The 27,750-nt window shown below is 38.0% G+C and overlaps 1 protein-coding gene across 6 annotated transcripts in view; it reads left to right on the top strand.

Annotated features, from left to right (window-relative positions):
- The first annotated feature begins 797 nt into the window (after positions 1-797).
- The window catches only part of TENT2 (terminal nucleotidyltransferase 2), a 45,234-nt gene continuing 18,281 nt past the window's right edge, over positions 798-27,750 (top strand). The window contains exons 1-12 of one of the 6 annotated variants that reach the window (XM_069776994.1): positions 798-978; positions 1,464-1,551; positions 2,090-2,290; positions 2,936-3,052; positions 5,334-5,583; positions 6,668-6,782; positions 6,903-6,994; positions 7,766-7,832; positions 13,962-14,031; positions 17,797-17,873; positions 20,046-20,174; positions 24,232-24,275. In XM_069776994.1, coding sequence (XP_069633095.1) covers positions 1,547-1,551; positions 2,090-2,290; positions 2,936-3,052; positions 5,334-5,583; positions 6,668-6,782; positions 6,903-6,994; positions 7,766-7,832; positions 13,962-14,031; positions 17,797-17,873; positions 20,046-20,174; positions 24,232-24,275 — 1,167 coding nt within the window. In that variant the 5' untranslated portion in view covers positions 798-978; positions 1,464-1,546. Of the gene's footprint in view, positions 979-1,463; positions 1,552-2,086; positions 2,291-2,935; positions 3,053-5,333; positions 5,584-6,667; positions 6,783-6,902; positions 6,995-7,765; positions 7,833-13,961; positions 14,032-17,796; positions 17,874-20,045; positions 20,175-24,231; positions 24,276-27,750 lie in introns of all 6 variants that reach the window. The other 5 variants (XM_069776993.1, XM_069776996.1, XM_069776995.1 and 2 more) reach the window with 5 other exon arrangements.

Genomic DNA, 27,750 nt, shown 5'->3' with positions numbered 1-27,750 from the left:
GAAGGAATCGAATCTTGATTTGGCTCCTATCTTCTGGACTCCTGGATCTTGAGGGTGCAAGCATTTTAGCCTATTCTTGACTTTGGATTTTTCCTAGCACGCCTACAATCTCTGGTGGCCAAATCCTAACCTATTTATTCAAATGCTGTCTTTTTGACACGCTTCTGAACAGTAGTTCAATCACAGTCGGTCAGTAACTTTGGAAAGCAAAACAGCTGCGCTGTCCTGTCTATCTTTCGGCCTTAGCCAGAACTGGTTGCCAGTGGAGCACTGTGAGCTGTAAGCTCTGCCTTTTAGTACGTCGTCAGCACAGAGAGGCCGTGAGATCTTTGTCAGACAAGCCACTCGCGAATCATGACAGCTGGGGACAGAGAACAGGCAGGCCGTGAGGCCGGGCTTTCGGTTTCCGCCTTTACGATGCTCTTTGCAGCCCCCGCATACGGCCCGAGCCGGCACCTCCGCAGCCTGACAGAGCCGGGCGGCGAGGGGGCAGCCGCAAGCCGCAGGCCACGGGGCCGCCCCGCAACGAACAGGGCCGCCCGTGCCTCTCCGCACCGCCAGTACCCTCGGCGGGCAGCTGCCCCGGCCCCGGGCCTGCCCGCCGCCGGGGGGCCGTGGACGCCGCCAGCCCGCCGGTGAGGTGACCGCCGGTAACGGCCACCGGCCGCATCACCGCGCTGCGCGCCCGCCACAGGGCCGGGCCGCTAGGGGGCAGGAGGGCCAAGGCGCAGCGGGGAAAACGCGGCGCGAGAGCCTGGCGGGGCCGTCACTTCCTGCTGGCGCCTTCGTATCCGGGTGAGGGGGCAGCGCTCAGCTGGAGCGGTAGTTGCCCGCGTCCGGCCCGTGCTGCCGCCTCGGGGAGCCTGCGGAGCGCGGGGCGCCCCGCGGTGCCGCCTGCGGGCCCTCCCCGCCTGCCTCGGCTCGGGCCCGGCGTGAGTTCGCCGGCGCAGCGGGGGCCCCCTGTTGCTGTCGGGAGAGGTACTGGGGGTGGGGGTGGTGGTGGTGGTGTCGGTGTCGGTCGGGGCCCGAGCGGTCCGGTGGTCCTGGGCGCCTCCCGCTGGGTGCCAGGGGCTGAGGCTGTGGGCTGGTGGGGCTCCGGTGGCCGCGGGAGCGGGCCGTGCGCTTGGGCTTACCTACGCGGGAGGTGTACCGGCACTTACTTGTGTGCTTCCCCCAAAAGCACACGCTCATTTGGAAGTAGTGCCCGCTGGGACAACTGTCCTGGAATTGTAAAGATTATGAAACACTTTTTGGAGAGCCTGGCAGCTTCTGCCAGCGTAATCTCTGCTGAAAGTCACGGTAAGTGCTGTTATAACTCCTGTGAGACAGCAGTGTTACTGCGCTGTTTTGTTTTGGTTTTGGGAAGGTAACTCCTCCGCTGCTTTTCTTTCTGGTATTTACAACTTAAAAGACTGAAACAGACGCGTTACTTGTGCAACTCAGTCTTGAATTCTGACGTACAGGTTTGTTACTGATGAACTACATCCATAAACTCCTCATGTACGCTCTATGTGATGCTGAGAGTGCCTGGGCTGCTTAGAGATTAATGAGGTGTGTTAATAGGTGTTACATTGCTTGTCTGTACTAGAAATGGAAAAGTTTAGACTGCGCATAAATACCACTCTGATTAAATGTAAATGTCTGGTGACTTTCTTGTCATGCAATATGGGTTTGTTTCTTCAGCAGAATCAAAAGTAAACATCCCCAAAATAACTTTCATCAATACATAATACTTAAAATAAAAAACACATTCCACTGTAATATGTTACTTTTCCTTGAGATGAACACTGTTATGTCTTGTGTCTTGTAATTTTTCTAAAATTGAACTTAAAATGGAAGGGAGCAAATAAAAATTCAATTTTAAACATGAATAAAGTAAGTAGTAATTGTGAAACTTAAAAGTATGTAGTATTTTTATTTAGTTAGTATCTTCTCCTGAAAGGAGGTAAAACTAGCCCACAATCACAATTCTTTTAAGCAATTTCTGGAAATAAATTGCAGATTATTTCAATTTATAAACCAAGAGTTTAAAAGGTAACTAGTATTTCTTGTTGCCTAATTTCAATTTCTTTCTTTTTTTTTAAAGTAGGTGGGAGGATACATGTTCACTTCAGGTAGAAAGGAGAATGTTCCCAAATTCCTCCAACTCGGGTCGTCCACCCTTCCCTCCAAAACAAAAGCAACAACAACAGCAGAGTGATTGCTTCAATAAGCTTCCTCTAAATACACCACCTACTCTTCTCCCTCACCAGCAAGTTACTGATACTCGGTTTAACTTTCAGAATGAAGCGTAAGTACAGTAAGGTTTGATAGTGGGGATTGGGCTCAAAAAGAGAGTTACAGTCTTTTGAAAGAAGTATTTCAGTTTATGGAGAATGTTTGTCACTGTTTTTAACATTAAACTGCATTAAGCTTTAAAAAATAGGAAGGTGTCCTGTAAAACAGCTGTATAATTTCTGTTAGTGACCTGCAAGCTTTAATGCTCTCCTGCATTGTGCATAATGCATGAGATGCCATTGCACAGATTAGATTTAATAATCCACAGTTCAGTTTTAAAGATCTTCAATTGTATTTGTTTACTGAAGAAAACAGAGAGGAGATGAGAAGGGGAAGAACGTTTATCCTTGGGGCTAGATTTGAAGATACCATAGTGTTCTTTAGGCTCTTAAATTTAACAGTACCTTAAGTTAATTTGTTTGCTAACCAATTCTTACACACGTGCTATGAAAAATTACCCTCTTCTATTTTTTTTAATGAAAAATACATTATATACTGAAATATCTTTTCATTTTGAGTAGAAAAGACAGATGTATTGCTTCTAAGAAAAAAGTGATGTGACTTGCTGAGTTTAATGTTTGCTTAAGAAAAACTACCAACCCATAAAAAGCATCTTAGTTATGATATGAATAACAGTTGCTGACTGTGGTCTTTCCAGGGCTCTTCTGAGTGGGAACCTTGCAACTATTCCAGCTGTTACGCAGCAGCCAATGCCTAATGGAAATGGCAGTCCAGCACATATGTCTGATGCCCCCATAGCCTTTCGAGGAAGAAAGTAAGTTCTTTGTGTGTGTGTGATTAATTCTGTTTCTAAAGTACCCATGGTGAAGCTTGTCTAATATCAATTTCTTGTGTAACTTAAATTTTGTTAGAAATTGCAATACTGAATAAAATGTTTTTTGATGAAACAGGCCATGTCATGACTCTTTAAAGCATTTATGTACCTGCTTTTGAGAATTTTAGTACTCATAAGTGACTTAGTATGTGTAGTTTTTCCTCTTCCAACAGCTGTAGCCTTACAGAACTGTGATTTTTACGTGCTTTATTTTAATACTATAATAGATCATAGTCTGTGTGTGCTTGACTATAAGAGGGTTTGTGGTAATTGAGTGTTCTCTTCCTGTTAATTTGTCAAGTTAAGAGTAAGACTGCACCCTCAATGTTTTATGGGAACGTGATGGTTTTCTGATGACACACTAGATGTTTCTCCTGATTTTCTTAATTATGTGGTACTTTATTTTCCAAATACAAAGTGCTAAATTCAAGCATATGTAAGTTAAGTTCTTTTTTTTAGGGGGAATTTCATGGAAACATAGTTTTTCTACTTTTCAAAAAACTAAACTTACTTTAATTTACATAATTTCCTTTGTTAATTTGGGTGCAACAGAAAGAGGAATTTCAGATTATTATTCTTTCAGAGGATTATATGATTTTGTTTTCTTTTAACATTCTAGAAAAAAAATCACTTCTTATCAGTTCAGAAATAGTACTTGATATCTGTTTGTTATAATTCTGTGAATCAGCTGATAGGCAGGAAGATTCTTGTAATCTGTCTTCAAAACTGTTTCCTATATGCTATTTCTTTTCCAGATTTAACAGATGAGAAAATAAGTGCAATTAAATATATGGTATTAAGTTATCGTTGAGTATATAACTATCATATTAACTAAAGAAGTTCCCCGTTTCATGCTGCATGCATGTTTTCCTCTTGACCAGTCTGGTTTATGGAAAGCTATGCTGTTTTAGGAGTTTTTTAGTCAACTAGTTAATCCTTAGATCTTGAGTTGACTCTTCTTAAGGTATTTTTGCTGAACATGAGTTCATGCAAGTTCTTCTTGCATGTCAAAATGGGCTGAAACAGCATTATGTTTTGATTTAATGTTACATTATGAGTTCCTTTAAGATTGTGGTTAGGTAATGTTATCAGAACTTCTCTCAGACTTGAAAATTGAAATGATGACTTGAGGTCTCTTCAGCTGAATTTTTATTAATAATACTATCTGTCCAGGTCCCCACACTACTTTGATGCCAGCTTTTCTGACTACAAGAAGTGACTGTAGTTTTATTAATAGTTAATTCTTTGATATATATGAACATATGATTTCATGTTCTTTAATTTAAAAAAAAAATGTACGAGTACCTCCATACTGGTCAACCTTATGCAATACTTAATGTATAAACAAAACATGAATGTCCTCTGTTATTCTTTACTGTGGATGGACCACAGCATTCAAGTACTGATCAGCTTTCAGTGCAGCTTTTTCTTAATGAAGAGTTAGATGCCAAGTGGCTGTCTGTAAGATCACTACACCTCTTCAAATACGCTTGAATTCCTGTGACAAATGACTTAATGAGGACATAAACTAGTGTTTGAACATGGAACATTAGGTTTATGACCTGTGTAGCTTAATACAATCATTAGTTAGATTTGTCAAATTAATAATGTTTCTTTTCTGCCCAGATTACACAGTTTACTGTCTGTGCAGTCTAAGACAGAGACAAATGCTACATTTTTGAATGGCTATTGTGATAAGTTTCTCTTCTCCCCTCCCCACTACTGAATTTATTTTATTCATCACTGGGTTTTCAGAACTGACAAAACTTCTCACTGTATTTATGTTGATTTAAAAGAAAAGTACCCTTACGCAGTCTATATGTATCTTTTAAAAAAAAAACAAAAACAAAAAACAAACCCCCAAACCCCTATGTTGTCAGCAAACTAGTATGACCAGCTTCCCGAGCTGTGCTGCTTAACTGAGCTTGCCATTTAGGTTTCAATTGGTTGATACAGACATTCTTGTAAAGCAGTTCCATCAATTCACTTCAAGGGTAGCTGCACTTTTGCAGTTGTGTGTTCTCTTTTCCCATTCCAGGTTTATTTTAACTAATATACAGAATGGGCACACCTTTTGTTCTGTGGAATACTAGCTTTTAGTGAAATAGTCACATAATTAAGCATTAGTATTTGTACTTTGTAGCAACTGTCTTCTAATGATAGGTTGAAGCTTGCAAACTAGAGCAATTACTGGTTTTCTCTCTCTCTCTCTCCCCCTCAGGAGACTCAGTGATCAAAGTATTCCACATGATGTCAAACGGCAGCGGTTTAATTCCCATCGTTCTGAAACAACCATTGTTAACCAAGCAGTGCCTTTACCCGTGGAACATAGATACTCCTTCCCAGGATCAAATCAATCACCACTGTTCCATGCACATTCCATACCAGATTTAACTGGATGTGTCCCTCCGTTGCGATATACTTTGTTTCCAGACCCTATAGAAACCCCACTCCCTGTGGCCAAAGATAAGGTAGTATCTTTCTATGCCTATGCTTTACATCTGCATTCTGAGTAAGCAGGGTCCAATGGTGCTGTGGGAGACCACAAAAATTTCTGCAAGGTTATTTGACAGTGTCATGGCATTTCTATCACTGAGCTGTCATTAGAAGGAATATCAATAAATGTAGCTGCCACTATGGTCTTGTGTAGCCTTGTTGGCGTTTGGAGCGTTTTGGGGGGTAAGGGGGTATTGCTTGTGTTGTTTGGTTTCCATACAAATGTCAGGAAACCTACGTGTCCACTCCAGGAAGTAGAAATTGGAGTGATAGTCCATGTGACACATGATTGGGAATGGGGAAAATCCTGATGGAAAAAAAAAGCAAAACACCCTAGTAATGTGAGAGAAGCCCATTCTGAATAAATACAGTATTTGGCCTGCAAAGATGTCCTCTACACCTCTTCAGAAGGAGGTAGAAGTTACTGTCCTAGCTGTTCGGGAATATAGAAGAGGATGTATTCTTTAGGTGGACAGTGGAGTTGGAAATGTGTGGGCATGTGGCTAATCAGTCTTTGTACTTTATCTGCACCAGCATGACAGAAGTTTGGGTTTGGTTTTTTTAGTATAAATATGCCTGTTGATTGTAACATATAACACTGTTGTGAAATTAATACCTCCTTCTACCAAAGAACTGACGACTACTTTAGTAGTTTGTGTGGGATAAAAAAAGAAAGCTAACTTAAATCAGTCTTAATATTCATTTTTCTCCCTATTACCGGTAGGCACACTGTTGACATTGAAGTCAGCAGAAGATACCTCTGGTATTTCACTGCTTATTCCCTGAAAGGCTGCAGGTACTGATGAGGCAAAAACTATTTTCTATAGATTGAACAAATCTAAATTTAAAAGCTTTGCAGAAGTTTCTTCCAGGGAGTTGTTCAATATGAAGTCAAGGTGGGTAAAACTCTAGACAATGGAATAGGTCATGCGAAACAATGCTGGATTTCTTTTAAATTTTTTTTTTTAATGCAGTCCTCTGTGTTTTGTGTAATTGCATCTCTGGCAGGAAAGAATGTTCACTTTTCTGTATCCTTACTTTTTGAATATGTGTGTCAAGTTAAGTCAGCAGGTTTTGGAGTTGTTTCAAGCATGTCAGCAACAGACCTGTGATTTGAACAGAAAAGAGCTCTGCAGAACAGAACTCCAGAGAGAAATTCAGCAAATTTTTCCACGTATGTTTTGAATTTGATTACTTAATATCAGTTTCAATGTTCTTCAGGTTCACAGTTTTTCCTTCCTCTTAAACTATGATATGCTACATCAGTTTTTATTCTGCCATTCTTCTGTTACAGAGAGCAGACTCTTTTTGGTTGGGTCCTCGCTGAATGGGTTTGGCACTCGTAGCAGCGATGGTGACTTGTGCCTGGTGGTTAAAGAAGAACCAGTAAGTAATTTAAAACATACAGTTAAAACAAAGTCTGCTTTTAAAATGAATATGCTTTTATAAGACAGGATTCTAAAATGAGAAACAAATGGTCAAATCCTTTTGATTTAATAACATATTTTTGTACTCATAATAGCTATGAACTGTGGGCCCAATAATGTTGCAAATATGAATTTAACCCTATAAAAAATAAGCATTACCTTCACTTCATAAGTGAAAAAAGCGCAGCATAACAGAGAAGTAAATTTCCTAGAATCATGAAGAAAATTGTTTAGAGAACTTTAACTCATTTTAGATGCAGGAACAACTCTTAATAAGTACAATTTTTCATTTCATTATTTAGATTCATAGTCACTAATTTTAGTGAGCAGGCATAAGAAGGAATTTGATATGCAAAGTATCTTAAGTGTTTTTGGTGAGAGAAAATGTTCAAGTAGAATTTAGATTTCTTTTCTCTCAACCTAAGTAGAGCATAACTTTGAAAGAATTGAAGCATCATTGAAAAGGAAGGAAAGGACATGTGTAAGTGGGGCTAGGTTTTCATGAAGTTCTGATTTGTGAATGTCTGATAGTTACTTTGCATACTGAATATGAATTGTTCTGTCTGGCTTTTGCCACACTAAATGTATATGTAGGCTGTGGAATGTGTTGGCACACATGTTCATGTCTTATTCTGAGAATTAATTCTATTTGAAAAGTGAGGCATGCTTACTTGTAACCTCTGAAAGAGAGATACCAACTCTTTTCTTTAATTTTGATGTCGTATTTCAGGTGAACCAGAAGACTGAAGCAAGGCATATACTCAGCTTAGTCCAAAAACTCTTCAGTACTAAACTTTGTAAGTTCCCAGTTATAGTGAGGTGGTAAGATTATTGACAATTATGGAAGAAGTATTGATGCACAATTGTAACTAATTTATGTAATTGCATCTTGTCTAGCTTCTAATCATAGTATTGTTTGGAGAAAAGCTATAAGTACTTAGTAATGTTACTTATCTTGGAGCTGGTGGATAGTAATTAGAAAAACATAATGGTTGCCTTACAAACTAGTGGACTTGAAAAACAGGTAGCATCTAAAATGACTTTTGAATTGTAAAACACAATTGGAGGGGTGGGGAGTGGATTTCTGTTTGGGGAAACCTCTGTTAGTGAACTCTGACTACTCTTTTAGATTTCAGTGCCTTCCTGGGGACAGTAGTCTAAGAATTTGTAAAATAAGATGTCACTCATAGTAGACTGTGTAGAATTGATTATTGGGGGGCGAGGGAGGGGCTTGATACCAGTGAAATAATTAACTTAGGTGCCTAGTGAAGAAAATACTAACTGTTGATAGTACCAGCACATATAGGAGAAACGGGTAAATTCATAGTTTGTAAGTTGTTGTTTAGACTCCTTTCAGATGAAGAATTCACATGGGCAGTTCTTGACTTAAACGTGAAACCATCCTATTTCAAAGAGGCTTTGGTACCATCCTTTGAATTATAAAAGACCCTGTCATTTATTGATATCAATGACTGTGTCCCCCTCCTTCTCAGACTTGTGATATATTCTTTGATGCCACTCCTTATGTTGCTTTTCTGAACACTCCTGCAATGGTGAAAGGAACAAACCATGCAGACTTCAAAATTTCTTCATTGGCAAGTATGCATACCCAGATTTCAACAGCTCACTTGAAGAGAGATCCATTGCAGAATAGGCATCTGATATTTAATGGCTTATTACTATTGTATATTGATGTTTGCATAAGGAGTCCAGAACTTAGTTTGGGTTTGCCTAGAATGCAAGTCATTCTAGTGCTTTCTGAGAAGCACCATGATAATATAGTTGTGTTTTCAGGGATCAGAAAGGGAGCATCTAAATAAACTTATCACCCTCTTCTTTTTTCAAGAGTTTGTGTTCTGTGACAGAGCTTTAGACAAAATCAGGTTTGTTTGCCAGGGAATATGAGTATGATACAGACATGATGGTCATGTGGGAGCAATCGCTGAAGGTTTTTGTTTGTGCCATTGCTCATTTTTTATGCTTTCCTAATTCTCCGTTATCTTGCAAGTGCCCTTGGTTCAGCTTCATTTAATCAAAATGTTCTTTGGAATGTGAGGCAGGAAGAAACACTACCGATATTACCACTCCTGTCAGACTCTTAATTGTGCTATGTAGACCTCTTAGATCCTCTCTTCATAATCTTAACATCACTGTGGGCATGAATCCCTATACCTAGCCATCTGTCCTTCTGTCTGTGTATGGATGCTCTGTGGATAGAACTGATAGATAAAAGTTGTTTGAAAATGTTCACCTGATTCAAAATTAAAAGGCTTTGCCATATGGGTCTTCCCCTTTGGATTTAGTTCATTTACAAACTGTAGCTCAACTATGCTAAGGTTCAGTACTTCTGTAACAAGGGGTTTGCCCAGTTATTCTGGTTAAAGCTTATTTAGGCAAATATAATTGCTATCATCCATAATTTCAAAACAGCTTGTGGGTTGGTTTTGGTTGGGGGCAGGGAGGGTGTTCCCCCCAGGCTAGACTTCAGAAGCTAATAGATTCATGTGCTTTTTGTTTGCCTCTGGGGAAACAATCTTAGCAGTATGCACTTCAGTGGTGTCCTGTTGGCACTCCAGGTTTGTGGAGTCAGGTTTATGTGCTTAGAAATGGCTGTTCGTTGATAGCTCCAGATGAGCTGCTAAGTTCTTTCTTAATAGAACTTCAGTTTAAGTGATTTCCTACCTTCTGCTGTCTTCAGAAGTCAGCTGCTGCTTAAACATCAAGGATGTAAGTACATTTAAAGAGAAGGCCTACAGAAATTGTAATCCTTCTGAGATGTTACTTCAACTTGAGCCAGAATTCTAGATTTGCAACTTCTAAAGGGTTAGCAGTGCATGTGTGCTGCTGCTGTGTACAAGCAAGTGTAAGATTTGTCTTACCAAGCTTCTTTAAGAATTGCAATTTCATTCCAACAGTATTCTGTATTTTATTGCATGTGCTTTTTAACAGCCTAAAAGGTATGAAGCTTCTTCTGATCATTATTTTAAAGTTTTGTGCTGTCCAGTTTATATGCATTCCTGTAATCTTAAGGTAATCCCTCTTTGACAATACTAGTTAAGTATTTCTTTCTTTTGTAGAAGAAAGACTGCAGCGTGTTCTCAACAAGTGTATGAGCTGTCATTAAACTTATTCCTTGCTTCACACAAGAGAAGGAAATAAAAATAGTTTGGGCCAAACATGAAAGCTAGCAAAGTATGTTCTAAGATGTAAGGGAAGCAAGAAGGGGGAGGAAGGATGTTATTTAAAACAAAGTTCTTGGGCTCGTTTTGTGGAAGAGTTGAAAGACAACAAGAAATGAGGAGGAGATTATGGCATGGGTAATGTTCTAGAGCTTTTTTTAACCTTTTTACAGATCACTTCAGAAACTTGGGAGAGGTTTTTTGTAGCTGTGCCTCTCCTAACATCTTCCTATTTGTTCTTGCACTCTGTGATGTTCCTGTACATTTCAAAATAAGGGCCATAAGAAGAGTGTGATTCTCTGTTTGTTTCACCTTAATTCCATGATTGATAAATTAGGAAGTATTGCAAGTACAGATTAGTTCAGTGTCTTTCACAATTTGTCTTTCTTTAAGGTAAATCACCTTCAGAACTTGTACGTGCCATCTCTTCTATCCTTTGTATACAGATAACTGTGGTTGGTAGATTAGTGTTTCATTCTAGGAGGTTTGGGAAGTAGATTCAAAATTTATCTAAGCTACAGCTTCAGTTTCAGGCTTGCAAAAGGTAACAAGTGTGAGCAAGGAATTTGAGCCCATCAGATTTAAAGTCTTAGAGAATAGGCTTTTCTGTGTTGTCATTCTGCATCTAGAATACTGCTTGAAATGAAGATGTGTTCTTTTTTTGAATAGTCACAGAGTGAAGTAGGTCTTAAAGGTATGCATTGTCTTTCTTCTAGAGCTGGGAGATGTAAGGATAGCAGTAATACATCTTCTGTTTCAAAGACTAGCAGAGTACGTGTAACTTTGACTTATTTGTTCAGACACCTGCACATATCTATTTCTGACAATATTGGCTAACATTCCCAGAACTGTACGCTCAAGTCAATGTCTTTTAGAAATGTGAAACAGTTTTCACCCCAAATTCATGTTACAATGTATTGAAGAGAGTATAATCCAAACCACTGAGAGTAAATATCAAACTGATTAGTCTCTTTGGATTCGTCTCAGCAGGACTCATTTGAAAAACAACTTAGCAGTACTGGGTTGGCTGGTGTTTACTATCTGAATAAATAACGAAGAGCTCATTTTCTCTTATATAAAGAGGTGCAGTAGTGTTGAGACTAGGCTATCAGAGTGGAATCTGCCTAACAGTTTTCTTGTGGGGAATGTGCAACAGCTAGGACAAGCAAGGGAACTTGAACTTGAATGACCATGAAGGACTATGGAGATCAACAATTAATTCATCCTGTGCTGTGTTGTGCCCTCCTAGATTCTTTATAACTCTGGATTCAGACTTCTGTAGTGTAAGCCTATCAATGAAAGCAGGCTGCGTGTGCAGGATGCCAAAGATCTTTTTGGCATATATTATGTTTGGGATTAATATTTTGTACAATTGCTTAATTGTTTATTCTGTAAAAGAAAAGAGAGACTTAACGCTGTTTAATGTGAAATTCTGCATGAATAAGTTATTTATGAAACAGTGCTTAGTCTTCTTTGAAGTGGTTATATTCTTTTTCACAACAGCTGAAGTGGCATTTGTGACTCTTTCATAGACATGCCCAAAACTGTGGAGCAGCTTTGTGGAATTCTTCACATGTATTTTGGTATAGCCGCTCTAGTCATAGCTTCAAGGTCAGATAGTCAGGTTACTGAGGCACTTACTCAACCTGTATGTATTTCAGTATTCCACATCCTGTGTTTGTGACTTATACATACAAGGGAAGAAACAATCTAATGTATAATAGGGATTCTGCTAACAGTGTCATTGGTGTGAGCCAAGAAAGAGGGTACCAGCAGCAAGTTACTGCCTTCTAACATCCTCTTTGCTTTGTTTCACCTTGGGAAGCACATTGGGATTATGTTTGGGGATTTTATTTTTTTTCTTAGCCAGCTAATTTGGCACAAGCATCCATGAAGTGTTGGGAGGCATTTGCAGACAAGGATGTGTTTGGAAATGGATTGGCCCTAGAATGAGTTCAGTTAACTTCTGAAGGGCACTTGAGAAAGGTCATAGTGAGAAAAGTTGAATTGCTGTGGCATGCAGATAGATACCTACCATTGTGTACCATGTGCTAATGCGTTGGGCATATTTGTCTTAAATTTGGTAGTGAAAGGAAAGGAGGCAGAGAGGTCTACATGCTTTATAGCTTCACTGTAAGAACATTCTGGGATGTTGGAGGAGGGATGCTTGGATGTGTCTGTAGGTGCAGCTGGAAAGAGGGGACTCCTGTGTAAGTTGTACTAGATTGTATGTTCAGTGAACGTGGATTTGAGTTCTGTAAGATGCTTCCTTTAACATTAGTAAGTTAATAAGATTATATCTTTTTGAGTGCCACTCCGTGGGTTACTTAGGATCATACAATGCCTTTAAATCCAGATAAAGGATTACCTCAGGTTGAATCTGTCTAAACATGTGTATCCATAGAACGCTTTCAGAAAGTTTCAAAAGAAATTTGTTTTAATTGAATATTGCACAGTAGGGTTTTATCAAACCTGAAATTGTCATCCAAATGCAATGGAGATGACACTGTTTAGTCAAGGTTTCTATCCAAACTATAGAAATAGCTTCCCCGCACTTCCTGCCCTGCCCCCCGTAAAGTGAAGAACAGCTTTTATTTAAGGTTAGTTTGCATTATTTCTAGCTATGTCATACTTATTTATGCTAATTTGAGATTGATTTATAGAAGCAAGGGGAAAATGTATGATGTTAGATATGGGCAAATTCAAGTAGTCCTAGATTTTGCAACAGAAGAAATTACTAAAATCGTGCCTTTTGCCCAAACTCATATCCTGTAACCTACAGGTTCTGCTTTTCTTTGTCTTTTCCATTACTTTCTTGGGTGCATTTCTCACTAAGGATTATGGGCAACTACTAAATATAGCCTGAGATATCATCAAGAGTAGGGAAATCGCAGATAATATGACTCATGCAACAGTTTGGGGGACCTGAGTGCAAACGTGCATTTGCTGGCACTGTGTGAGTCTGGCAGAGCTTAGTATGTTTGGGGTCTGGTGGTCTGGCATTGAGCCTATGTGTCTATACCTTGTAGGTAGTCACCTGAGGTGCAGTCCTGTGACTGTATATTTATTGCATGTCCTATCACCATTAAAACAAAAGGCAGGTAAAGCTTACCCAATCTTTGATGGAAAGTGTTGTCCTGTTTTCTCTAACAATTCAACAGGAAATGTGTTTCTTGGTATGTACCTTAGTCAAATAAACAGTTTCTAAGGGAAGTTTTAAGCATAATCAGTGCATAGTGAAGACACAGTTATGTTATTTATTTTACTGATCAGAAAATATTGATTTCAACTGTAAGCAAACTAGACACGATTTAAAAGTACGTGGCTAATCGTGTGTCCGTTGCTACAATGTAGTGCTGGACTTAAGTGTCTGGCCATCCTGGATGGATATGTTCTTGCTCTCCTCTTTTTGACCCTTAATTATAACTATTCAGGATTTCTCTTACAAGTACTGCTCAGTGAAAGCATTATAGAACTGCATTCCTTACGCTCAAATTTCTTGAATATACTTCCCACAGAAAATCTTCCACTAATGTTTTTCTCTGATGTCTAGTGCATTTCGCCCCCCCCCCCCCCCCGCAAATATTTTTGCTAAATTTTATAAGTTACTGTTTGCTATAAATCAGTCAATAGGACTCCACTTTAGGTTTTGGGGGTTTTGTTTTGTTGTTGGTTTGTGGTTTGTTTTTTTTTTTTTAAGATCGGCATCTTATATGAAACTTAATTGGATATTTTTCTCCCTTTCAGCAAGCTACATTGAGCGACCTCAGCTGATTCGAGCAAAAGTGCCAATAGTGAAGTTCAGGGATAAAGTCAGGCAAGTATTCTGTTCAATATAATTTTTCAGACTGACACAAGAAAGTACTCTATATATGTACTGTCCATATGAGTAGTCCCATTGAAGTCATGCTTTGTATATTTGTGTCCTGCTATGGTTCTATTGCAAATTTGTACAGCTAGTGTGCAGTCGCAGTCAGCTTACTTCCCTGATGGCCTGACAGACCTCTTGTGGTTGAGATGCTGTTCAGTTTCTGTGGTGTGAATCAGTAGCAGTATATCACTGCCATGGTTTAACCCCAGGCAGCAACTAAGCACCACGCAGCCACTTGCTCACTTCCCCCTGACCCAGTGGGATGGGGGAGAGAATCAGGGGAAAAAAAAGAAAAACTCGTGGGTTGAAGATTAGAACAGTTTAATAGGACAGAAAGGAAGAAAATAATAATGGTAATGATAACAATAATAAATGACAATAATAATAAAAGAATTGGAATATACAAAACAAGTGATGCACAATGCAATTGTTTACCAATCGCTGACTGATGCCCAGTTAGTTCCCAAGCAGTGATCCGCCCCCAAGGCCAACTCCCCCCAGTTTATATACTGGACATGATGTCACATGGTATGGAATACCCCTCTGGCCAGTTTGGGTCAGCTGCCCTGGCTGTGTCCCCTCCCATCTTCTTGTGCCCCTCCAGCCTTCTTGCTGGCTGGGCGTGAGAAGCTGAAAAATCCTTGACTTAGCACTACTTAGGAACAACTGAAAACATCAGTGTGTTATCAACATTGTTCTCATACTAAATCCAAAACATAACACAATACCAGCTACTAGAAAGAAAATTAACTCTATCCCAGCCAAAGCCAGGACACACATTCATGTAATAACATAGTTTGCCTATTCTTTGTAAATAGGACTTTGAACAACTGTCTTGTATTTAAGTATCTTATCCTGCCTATATCCTTGTAAAATTTTGCAGCCCTGTCTCTGTCTTTTAAAAACAAATAAGCCTACTTCTGTGGCCTCTCTTTATAAAGGCATATCACAATATGCTTTTATCACAATATACCTTTATCAGGCAGAAACCCTGCTGTGATAAAACTGAATCTGTCATATTTACAATTTGAACTAATAAATGTCATCCATTTGAGCTTTTCTTGCATCTGAGATTATATAACACTTGTTAGGGTTTTTGCTTCATACTTTTATCATTTACACCTAATCCCATATTTACTTCTGCACACTTCCTTGCCTTTTAAAAATTTGAATAATTTTTATCTATTAACTTTCTCCGCTAACAGTACAGAAGGTTTTTTCTCCCATGCTATCTGAAAGCATTAAACTTGTCAAGCTAAGACTGGAGTTATATGGCTTAGCTACATATAACAATGGTAGTCTTTTCATAGATACACAAAATGTTGAATTCCTGGTACAAATATTGAATAAATTATGGGGTTATAGCAAAAATTCTTTTTCCAATTTAAAATCAGAAAATAAACTTTAAAAAGAACCCTTAAGTATGGAAGTGATTATGTCAGAAGATTGAAGTCTTTTTGTAGGCATTTATAGTCCGTACCACGGTCACTTGCAAAAAAAAGTAACCATCATAATATTCATATACCTCACAGACAGGGATTAAAGAATTCTTTATTTCCTACTAAATAAAAGTATAATCTTCTTAGACTAGAAGCTGCCTATTACATTTTTCAGAGGAAAAAACAGTTCTGTTCACCATCTGGTTTCCTGTGTTCTTTTTCTGGAAGAAGGGAATGGCAGGGAATGACATGACTTTGGGTTGCTTTGTTTTGGTTTGTTTTGGTTTGGGGGTTTTTTTGTTTTTTTTCTCTTTCCAGTTATCTTTCTCTTATGTAACCTGTCACCTCCACCCATATTTTGTCTCTTCATTTAAGCATCTGTCTTCTTCCAATCTCTTATCAGCTTCTGTCTTTCATAGGCTTATACATATACATAAATGCACATTCATTCGTTTTTTCAGAGGTCTTGAAAAATGGATTGAATGTTCTGTACCCAGGTCACTAAGCTTATTTTAGCCAAAACCAGAAACTAGACATGACAAGCTTCCTGTGAAAGCTAGTTTTCTTGATGCCCAGCTGCTGGGAGAAGATGGTAGAATTCAGTGTGTGGTATCTCTGCATCTGCATTCTAATGTGTTGCCAATGGTCCATATTATACCTGAAAATTGCCGTTTCCCACTTACTTTGATTTGGTGAATGAGAAAGCATTCAGATGGTGTTTGTTCTCCTTTTTCATCTTAAAGGGGTTTTTAGTGCTATAACAGTAAGGGAAGATCCATTGCATGTAAAGACTTACTATCTATTTGGTTTTGTAGTCTTTCCCAGGAAATAATTCCAATGCTGGCTCTGCTACCAGACAAGCCTTTGTTTAATTAAAAAGATTTCTGTACTACAGAGGATGCAAAAGCTTCCTCTTCTGCTACATTTGATGTGCAGTTGACTCTTCCTCATCTTTAGTGCTTTCAGTAGGACTTGAGTCCCAACAGTACAAAACCTTTTTCACTTGCCATAATTGCTACATCTATTAAATGTGCATATTAAAGTACAAAATAACGGCAATAGAACTTGCTTAATCAGCATATGGTAAATAGTAATCTTGTCAGTTGGGGTTAATTGGAATTGCACATGCAGCCTGACATTTATTTATTATATTTGCTCATACAACTAATATTCTTACTGGTGTTTATGCTTATTTTTACAACTGTCAAGCAGTAGCCCAAGCTTGTAATTTCCTGTACTATTATGTACTATGCTCTTAAAACATAGGCTTGATATTAATTCTGGTTTGAAATTATGTAACATTTCTGATGTAAAGAATGTTTTACTGTAGTTAATGATGTCAAAAACCTTTTGTAGGCATCAAATTAATGTGTTTTATCCAGTTTAATAAATTCCAGGTCCGTGCTCCCCTTACAACAATTCAAGAAAATCCAAAGGAATATTCAGGCAAACAAATGCTATGTGAATTAGACTTGGATATATAAAATGGAAGTAGCTGTACATTGCAGATACCTACTTCTTTGTCAGTAAGAGGCTCTTCCTGTTGCAAGTTATGGTGTTGCCATAGCTTATTGGCTACGAATTTAATATCATTTATTGAGTACTGTGAGTAGTTAAGCTCTCTATGCAATATGAAATTCAGACTTTGGGATGGGGTGTGATATAAATAAAGCAGGTAGTGCTTGTTTGCTGTGTTGTTATTTGCTGTTAACAGCATGAAACAGTTATTAAAACTGTTTTATCACAAAACATGTAATGTTTATTTATAAGCAGTTTTCATTTCAAAGCGCTTGCTGATTATCTCTGACCATCGCTGCAGAAAAGAGATTCTTAACTTTTTGATCTGTTCCAATTCTCCTTCTCAGTTCATTGGCATGATTTCCAAAACTAATACCTCAGAGAATCCTCCTTGGCATCAAAAGTTATCCATAGTAAATCATGTAGCGTGAGTCTAGTTTGGAGAAAGATTTCTTAAAAATAAAAAATAAGTTGTGTGTTAAATTGTCATAAGGTCTAAATCTGGATGTACATGTATTCTCTATGTAAAACAACGATTACATTTTTGTAACAATGGAATTCAAATCTATAAGCAATTCAGGTACTATAAACAAAACCAGAGCAGAAATCACAGCATCAAAATTCTTTTTGAAGAAAGTTTCTAAAGTATTATCTTAAAGTTACATTTCTCCACCTCTGTTACCAAGTAGGCAGTAAATATTCTGAAATTGAATACCATGATGCTTCATTCTTTTTCTTTTCTCCTCCCCAATAGCTGTGTGGAGTTTGACTTGAATGTAAACAATGTTGTAGGAATAAGGAATACATTCCTTCTGAGAACCTATGCATACAGTAAGTTTTTAATGTATTTTCTTATTTCTATAAAATTTGCTTTTTGAATTTGTATTTTGATATTGACAGACTATTAAAATTCAGTTGAATATATCAGGTTACTATATGTATACCTAATTAGCTGCATTAGATAGCTTTAAGATAAGTTCTTGTTGCTCACTCTAAATATATGCAGAAAACTGATATATCAGCTAGGTATGTTTTTAATTGAATATTATAATATTCAGAAGATAAAGATTCTTTGTATTAAGGTCCACATGTTTACTACAAGGGCTGCTTCAGTATTCTGCAGATAACGAGATCGTTATACTAATGATTATCTAGTGGTATAACCTCCAGTTTCTTTTATTTCCTTTCAGCCACTGATAGGACGTGTAGCTGATAGCTAGCTGTGTCTGTATGCTGTTACAGAGTCTTTCCTTGGAAAATCCAAAATACTGTTTCCATTCTTATACCAACCCCAAAACAAAACTGGTGTTTGTCTCCTCAGGAGTTTGCATTTTGGGGAAAGATTGTGAAACAGACTTCTGAAGGGGAAGTAATAAGAACAGTACTTGGTGCTAAACTAGGGTTTTCTTACTTAGCATCACAATGTCATTTGGCAGATAAATACAAAAGGAGTGGACTTCGTGCTAATTCTTCTAGGCCACTGGCAGTTCTTCCCTTACCACCTTCTTCAGTTCTTGCATACAGGTATGCAAGGTGAGGGGTCACTTCACCAAGTCTAATGTTAATATAGTTGTTCCTAGCTTCTACCATGGATTTCCCCTTTATTGGCCATGTTGCATGCTAACTTTTTTATATACTAATTACTAGCACTAGCAGACAGAAGATCTTATCTCAGAATAAGGTCAATTAAAAAGAGATCTTTTCTACAGTGCAAAAGAGTCCTGTTTGGAATTTGAGCCTATCTGCATTTTTCTTTCATGGAAAAATCCTATTTCAGTTAATGCATGCTCATATGATGTCAGTACAGGAATTCTTCTGCATCTCACAGTTAGTGTACTAATAGTCATATTTTTTTAGTTCAACCACTGGTGAATAATGTCAGGAATTAGGTGACTGGTGGTAAGGAGTTTTGTTGTTTCTAAAAGGTCTTCCAGATCTAGGACATTCATTCTGAGAAGAAGAGTGCCACTGACGGGGTCATGTGTGCTGAACCAGTGTGGAGAGGTAGTGAGAAAATCACATGCTTGGTAGGATTTTCAGAATAAGAGAGCACCCCTACTGGTGCTGTTGTAGCATGTCTGTTGTCCTGGATGAAGTGATTACCTATTGATATATTCCTGTCCTGATGTACAGAATACAAAACTTTGCACAGTGATGTCAGGTTAGAAAAGATACAGAAGAACTTATAAGGCATTGTAAGGCCATCATAAGGCACTTGACTGAGCTGATGTTCTGCTTCCATGTATCTGCAAATAATAAATTAAGTATGCTGCAAGGTCCTGTGGTGGTGGTGAGTGATATCTCCCTACAACAGATTACTACCTTAATTAGAAGACTATCTGTATTCCCTAGAAATTCAGAAGATCATACCGAGAATAAGACTGTATTTATGTCTTTCCTCATGAAATGCATGTGTCTTGATTTAATGAGATATTGTATCTAACATCTCATCTACATAAAAAGCCAATGAGGACAAGGCAGATTTAAAATTAATGTTTGTATGCAGGGGTTGCTGCTTTCATGGATCTTGAGGAAAACTTACGAATAAGCTCTGTGTCCTCCAACCAGGAGAATTCTTTTCTCTGCCCTCAAAGTTTATATAACCTAAACTGAAAAACAAACAAGAAGTGGTCTGTCATGGCAGCAAGTTAATTCAGGGAAAATTAGTACAGTGAACTGGAGAGAACTTAAAAGTGGAATGTGACACTGCTACAGTGACTGATGAATCCAGTCTTGTCTTATCTGCAAGTTACCTGGCATACCCCTTGTAATGTGTCTGTGGATCTTAACTACTCAAAAAACTGTTTTCAAATGCAAGTATTTTTTTCTGATTTTTATAAGATGGAGAATAGTTGTAGAATGACTAAGTAAACGCTATAAAATGGTTGCAAAAGGTAACCTTAGAATACAAGAGTATCATGTTGATCAAGTAGGAGCAAATGTTGATTGATTGCTGTCCAGTTAAATTTGCTTTTTTTTCAGATGTATTTATTTTACTTGCAGTTGAGAATCGAGTTCGTCCATTAGTACTTGTTGTTAAGAAGTGGGCAAGTTTTCATGAACTAAATGATGCCAGTCGTGGTACTTTAAGCAGCTATACACTTGTGTTGATGGTTTTGCACTATTTACAGAGTAAGTACTTTTTTTGATGTGTTGAAACTGTCCCTTTTAAGTACAGATCTGTGTAGTTTTCCTCTTTAATAAAATTAAACACCAGCAGGAGTTATCTTCCACACAGAAAAATCTGAAAATAAAGTGGGTTTACTCTGTTTCCTTAGCGGGTTAGTGCTGCATTTCTCTTTAACTAGTGGACCTCTTCTCTGGAGGCAGAGTTATCAGCTTTAAAAAGGTGTAAAAAAAAAATAAAAAAATCAATGTACTTGCAGGACACAGCGTAACTATAAAATAAACTCAAGCGCAAGTTAACAAAAATCTGCCTTTTCACAAAGGGAATAACCTAAACATAACCATTTCGGCGGGGGGGGGGGGGGGGGGGGCGCAGGTTGGTGTGGTTTTGTTTGGGTGTTTTGTTTTGTTTTTAAACTTGGGAACTGCCAAGAAAATTCAGAGGGGCAAGAAGTGCTGTGGGGTCATTTTTTGCAAAGGACTGAACATGAGGCACATGTATATGCAAGAATGTACTACCATGTGGTTAGACTTTTCCACTAATTACCATGTCCTGTAAGGTGGCAGATGTTTAAGACCATTAGAAGTTGGAATATTTGACTGCCAGTGGCAGTAGCTTTTCTTGTGACTTCGGTATATTGAAACATTGAACTCTATGGAGCTAGAGAGTTTTACCTGAGAAACTAGGGATCCCTGTTGAGAATTCAAGAAACCCATGCAGTCCAGAAATGGTTTTGAGAAATGGATTGAAATGAGCTTATCTCCCGTTTCTTTCTTTCTTTAGAGAAAGTCCATGTTTGTGATTTTTGTAGTTTGCAATTCTTGCTTAAGATTTAAGGAATCATTTAAGAAATCATTTAGCTCAGTATGAGTTTCTTCGTTGGTTATTGGGAGCCAAGTGGCTTCAGAAAGGAACACAAGGAACCCCTGAAGTGTACATGTTGGGGAGTGACATCTCTGTAGAAGTATTTTCTTAGTTCTTGTCAATTCATGTATAGACTGTGTATTTTGCTGCTTGTATTCATTCTACCTCTTTAATTTTTTTTGTAATGTGCTGATTATTCTTGTTCATGTTAGTTTAATGACAACTGGGTTTTAACATTTTATGATCATATCTGTGGACAAATTGCATAGGCTCTCATTTTAGACTTTTCTTCTTTGTCACTCTGTGTAGGTTTTAATTTTTTTTTTAAATCAGGTAGAAACAATGTTTAGCTCCTCTGACAGCTTGTTTGGCCTGGAATGTAGATACTTGCTGTTGCATGGATAGCCAACTATTTATTAGTTTCAAGATCACGCTACATGGACTCTGTACTAGGGTGGAAAGCTTTTTATGATAGTTGACTCAAGCTGGTGGCTTGCTTTCAGCTGAACAGTATGTGTAGTAGAGGACCTAGGAGGGTGTTTTGTGTGTTTGGGATCCAGCTGGCTGGGTTACTTGAATTCTTTGATGCCCATACTGTGTGCTTGTTGTTAATGTACCAATCGTGAGGACAGTAGGATGTAGGGTAGTCTATCCAGTGACTGTGTTTTTTTCCTCTACATCTACTGTTTTGGCATTCCACAGATTTCTTTGTTTCTGTGGAAAGAGAAGAAAAGGCAGCCAAGTCTGTTGTCACAGCTCTGAAACCATACTGTAGGTGACAGAGTACTTCAATGTGGATCCTTAATACACACCAGGAAAAAAAACCATAATGGTTAAACAGACGTTGATTTGGAGGAGATGAAATGACAACTTAAAAATGCCAAAGTGATTATTAGATACAAGATTGAAAATGCTGGGAGCTACTGGATGTGAACATTGCTATGCAAAGGTGAAGTGCAAGCAGGAGAGGAGAAAATGTATCTTTACGTGGTCCAGAAATTAGTGACCATCTTAACAGTGACTTGATAAGCACTTGATAGTTAATGTTACACTTTTAATGGAAAAAGGCCTTTTCACTTGGAAATTTATTCTTGAAATCATTTTCATTGTATTACAGTTACTCCAGAGACTTGTATTGGGTGCTGTGTGCAGTCATGGATAGCCAATTACTGATCTGTGCATGAAACTAATGCACAAAAGGGAAGAGAGTAGGACTTACAAGGAAGTGTAAATGCATAGGCTTGCCAGAATGTTAACAACCCTGCAAGCATGAGGGCATTTGCTGTAGTCATTTGTGGCAGCTGCCACAGCTGTCTAGGGAAGGGGTAAAAAAGTTCAAATAATCCTTTTCATGCAGAACTGATCAGTTAGCTGCCTAGGAAGGATCAGCAGTCTACAAACCAAAGAGGAGCCTTTTGCCTTGCTTCATCAGCCTTTTCTGCTAAAAAAGGCTGAACTGTGGCTCTGGACAAAGATCTTGCACTAGCTGTTTGGATTCTGATGTTTTCTTCGTGCAGATTTTAACCTTTTTTTTCCCACTTCTGCTACATGCATGTGATGCTACTGAAAGTAGCTTGTGTCCTAGTCATAGAATTTCTAACAGAGCTTTTGTTGGTGTTACAGAGGAAGGGAAAAAATAAAAACAAAAGCTTTCTTTTGCAGTAGATAGTGTTTCTGTCTTCACTAGGCAAATTTATTTCCTTCACTACTTAATCCATTTCCATATTCTTAGATTCTTTTGGATGTCTTTGCACCTAAGGTTAGGGTGGCTTGAGTTTATTTTGTAGATACATCAGTGTCTTGTACATGAACTTTCCTCCAGGTAAGAGGTCCATCTATCTTGTACCGTAAGAAAAGGAAAACTCATGTGGCAAATGTTAGTTGTAAGTGGTAACTTTTCCCCTTAACTCCATCCTCTTAGTATAGCATACAGACACAGATAAAATATCTTGATTGCTTGTATTGCTCAGACTTCATTCCCTTTTACTTTAGTGTGGCAGAGAACTGGAAATTGTCCAAGATGCTGCAGAAATAAGATGCTCTTGCATATTTCCAAACACCCACAAACAAAAGAATATTGTTAAAGCAGCTATGATCATATTCTTAGCAGGCCTGCTAGTTGATATAGTATACTCTTTGAAGATATCCCAGTTCTGAGAATTCTGCTGTTCTGATTATTAGTCCCTAAGGAAAAACGATTCTGTAACATCTCTTCCCCTGTGACACCTTGTCTGAAGGGTGAATTCAGTCCCAAGTCAAAGTCCTGTGTGCTGAACTTAGTTATCATTCTCCCTAGTGAATGATGTAGACGAATAGTTTAAAAAAATATGCTGAAGACCTGATGTTAAAGGTGTGCTCTATGTGGTGTTAAAGAAGTGGAGTGCTCTAACAGTTATGTAGCTGCTTTAAGGCTTGAGTGGGATGTGAATGCTTTGGGATTTCTTTCTGTCTATCTGTAGGACCACCTAACCTTGGAGATAAGTTTTTTCCCCTGTTATTTTTATTATGCAATGGATGCTCTCCCCATCCATGACTTTCATAAAAGTTACAATTGTTTAGTTAATTTTGTGTTTGTTAGTTATCATTAATGTCTACATGATCTTGATAATCTCTTTGCCATTTAGTAGACCAGCTAACAGCATGAGGCTGTATTTATGTATTTTATGGAGATTTTTCTAGCAATGCCTACTAAGTGTGTTGGGCATTTTATCTTTAGGTTACTTTTGGAGACTCAGTATGTAATACTTTGCAGCTGAAGAATATGTACTTTTGCAGTATCTGGAGACTTCCTTTGCTGTGATAGAATCATGTGGTATTAGATGTAGGAAGAAAAAAAAGAGTAAAGCTCTGACTTTTCCTTTAGGGAATCTTAGATGAGTTTCTTATAGCCATGAATTAACATGAATTTTAAAAGTGAAGTTGTACCCAGCTGCTGTAGAATTTTTCATGTCTTCTACAAATAGTAGTATCTTAGTAATAGCTTCCCTTAGCTGAATTAACTCCTTATACTATTATATACAAAATATAGTAATAGAAGTATTTGTGAATGACTTTTATTTTACAAAATGCATGAAAGTGAAGTTCTTGATAGATGGTTTTAAGGTGGAGTATCAGTCCAACCCTTTGGTGTAGCTGATATGATAATTGTTTCCCGTGAATTACATGAATCACAGCAACTTTAAACTTTTTTTTTTATAGCCCTACCTGAACCCATCCTTCCATCCCTCCAAAAAAATTACCCAGTAAGTGTTTCTTACAAATTTACTACATCATATATGTGTATTAAGCTGCTTATCTAAAATGTATGAGTTCTTAAATATCTCTAATGCATTAAGTTAAACACAGTCTGTAAGCCTGGTCATTGATACGCTAAACATACGTGTTAAAAACGTTATTTGCTGCTTTTGATCATTTCTTCAGTTGAAAGTGTCTGTTATAAAATTTCACACACAGTTGGAAATGAGTGCTGATTAGAGCTGCTGACCTAATTCTCTTTATGCTGGCCTGAAAATATCCCTGTGTCATCTGTAACTTTCTGTAGTGTTTTTTCCATCCACCTGTGGTGTTTCAGAATTCCATACCTTCCCACACCTGTTGAGTTGCCTGATATTTCTGGATGCAGAGTGTGAATGATGTTTACTAAGGAGACTTTTGAGAGACCTCACAGAATTGGGCTTAAGTCCAACAAGAAAACACCTTTGGGGGCCTTTGTTGTTATGTACAGATCATACTCTATTGATTTCCAGAGAATTCTGAGAATTGGTGTGCTATGATCCTCTGCAGAATTAGGACTGTAATTAGTGAGACTTAATCTAAGGAAGATTACCTAGAAATAACAGCTACACTCCTAAATATTTGTCTGGGGACAAAAAAGCTATTGCTTAATAGTTCTATGCTATCGTTTATTTACAGAAATATTTCAATTCTTTTCTTTCTTCTTTACCCTTCCTCTCACATGTCACTTCCTTAAATTTTTCTTTATTCATAGTTGCTGTAGTTCAGTGTCCTTGTCTATGTATGGGGTTTTTTACTGTTGCTGATAATTGTGCTGAGTTAGTATTAGAAAGCCATTCTTTCTTTTGCATATATTTTCTATAATGCTGAAATGGGAATATTTGATGACACTGTACATCAGGGAGAAAATACTGTGATGTCAGCCATTTTGGGTAATTAGGATAACTGAGATGCAGAAGAAAGCTTTTAGCTATAGTACACTGCAGTTTTATTTCTATTTTGTAAACCTGCTTAGGCATACCTCTGCTAAATTTTTATGGTCTTTATTTTTTTCCTCTGATTTTTTTTTTTTTACTGTACTGTATACCTTCTAATTTCTTCACTGTTAATGCTCAAAAGCATTTAAAGCTGTTTTTCATTTCTTGTACACTTAGCTTTATCCAATGGGTTTTTTGAATTGCAAAATTTGCTAATTATGTTTGCTTAAAGCTCATATGCTATAGTGTTTTAAGTTTTGTGTAGCATGTAATTTAAAGAAAACAACTGTAAGAACTGCTAACTTCTGACTCCTTTGTAATAATGCAAACACTTATATATGTAGTGTTTGAACTGTGTAAAGGCCTTCAGAGCACTGCAGATATTAATGGCTTAAATGATTAAAGCAAAAGTATACAATACCATAAGCTGAAAAATCTAATGGATTTGTAGGGTTTTATCTTGTGTCGTGTGAAACTGGCAAATCACTTGCAGGTTCCTGTGTTTCTAGAATGCTGCTGTAAGAACAGCATTTTTTACCCTGTTTCAACATAGATTTTTTTGTTGTTCTTGTTGGTTATCTTGCCTTTGGAGGATGGACTAAATATTCTAGGAGTGCTAATGAAATAAAAAGAGCATTTTAGACATGCTTACTATAAAACCAAATCAAAACTATGGGTTAAGATAAAAAAAAATTATGCTAGAAGTTGGCAAATATATTTTTGGTCTACTGTCTCCATTAGGAATATAATTAAGTACTTAAAAATTGTGAAATTACAGCTTCTGAATACTGATATTGCAAAGAAATTTAAAATGAAAATGAGAAAAAACACCAAAACAATTCTGGTCTTGTAGTTGCAGTAGTAATTACAAAGCATGGGCAAATGTCAGTATCCAAGGGAACCATATATTTCTCTTGTGGTTTTCATGCTGGTCAAAGCTGTGTCTCCATCCCAATACTACGCATAAATACTGCTGCTCCCCTTCTGAAACAAACCACCCTACCTACAGTTTTTCAAAATCAAATCTGCAGCTCTTTCTGCAGCTTGAAAATACTTATGCACTTGAAGGAAACTGCCTGTTTTAAATTGTAGGTGCCATGTAAGAGAGACGTGCTTACTTTGACCAAGAAACAAAAGGCAGATTCTGTGACTCAGTATATCCCTTATTGCAGATGTGAAGGGTGAGAAGTCCTGGAAAGCCACCAGATCTGCCCACCTGTGCATTCTGTTGTCATGGGGGAGTCTCCAGCTGGCACCGAGCTGTTGTGTTTTGCATCCACTAGTTCAGAGGGAGTATTGGACCGTATCAGATGTGGGGTTGGATTCTGGGGCTTCCTGCCACCCCAGCCAGATGGGGTAGATGAGAGTAGCCCACAAAATGTGCTGATTGGTTCTGAAGTCTGTTTAGAACTTGCCTCCAAGTGAGGACTTTTACAGATGAGTTCTGGAGAACCTGTGGTGGCTTAGGCCATTATGGCTTCTGGTTGTTTTGCCTGTGTGTTTGCCAGAGGTGAACATTGCTGCAACTGGGAGTCAAAGGAATGTGTGCCTGAGTCTCCAGTGTTCCAGAGCAGCCTGGCATATTAGCTTAAATCCAGATGGAGGTGTATCTCCACTAGTGCTCTGGGTTGTGAACTTCATGGACTCTAGCATGAGCAATTTTTCGGCTGCCTCAGCTTCATGAGCAGTCATATCTTGCAAAAGGTGGGGCAGAAGATGGGATGGTGCTTACTGTAGCTCCTTCATGCACAGGAGTCAGTCCCTGGATGGACATATTTGCTTCACTCAGAGTTGCACTTTTTAAAAGTATAAACATGAGTTAAATGTTCATTTGTAAGACTGGGCAAGGGTATTTTATATGTGTGCGAATATAGATACTTATCAAAAATGGCAAGATACTACGCTGATGTTACCGCTATAAACTCTTTTGAAGGGAGAATCTTGTAGAGAGTTAAACTCATACATCAAGATATTCAAATGTAAAGATTTTTTTGACGTATGCTTGTGTTCCTTTCCAGTGTGTAAGGGGGTATGAGAATATGTGTAAGCATTATGTAACTTGAACATGAAGCATGTTATTGAATGCTAATGTTTTCTTGAGAAATAAGCCAGCCAAGGTAAAGATTAGAGATCTAGCAAAACAGAAAAAAGACTTTGGGGTCCCTTTTTCTGGGGTATTTTGAAATAATGGGTAGTTCATTTACATTTGTTGCTCAATCAGAACCTGAATTTCTTTTCCATTTCTTAAGATGGCATGAGGCAAAGACCCAGCAAGCAAATTAGGGACTAGTTTTAAAACAAGCTGAATTTTTTGCCTTCTAGGGAAGGCCTACTTGAAACTAAGCTAGTTTGAAGGATGCTTTGTAATTCTGTTATATTACCGACCTCTCTTATGTGCTGAATCTGTAAGCTGTACCTTGTTCTGTTTATCTAGTTATTCCCTGAGTCCCTCTGGCAGGAAGAAAAGTACTGTTATCCCTGTTTTACAATAGGTGAATGGAGGCAG

The sequence above is a fragment of the Haliaeetus albicilla genome, chromosome Z, assembly GCF_947461875.1.
Source record: "Haliaeetus albicilla chromosome Z, bHalAlb1.1, whole genome shotgun sequence".
NCBI classification, from domain to species: Eukaryota; Metazoa; Chordata; class Aves; order Accipitriformes; family Accipitridae; genus Haliaeetus; species Haliaeetus albicilla.
Note: the sequence above shows the minus strand (reverse complement) of the source record. Positions and strands in the feature narration are given on the sequence as shown.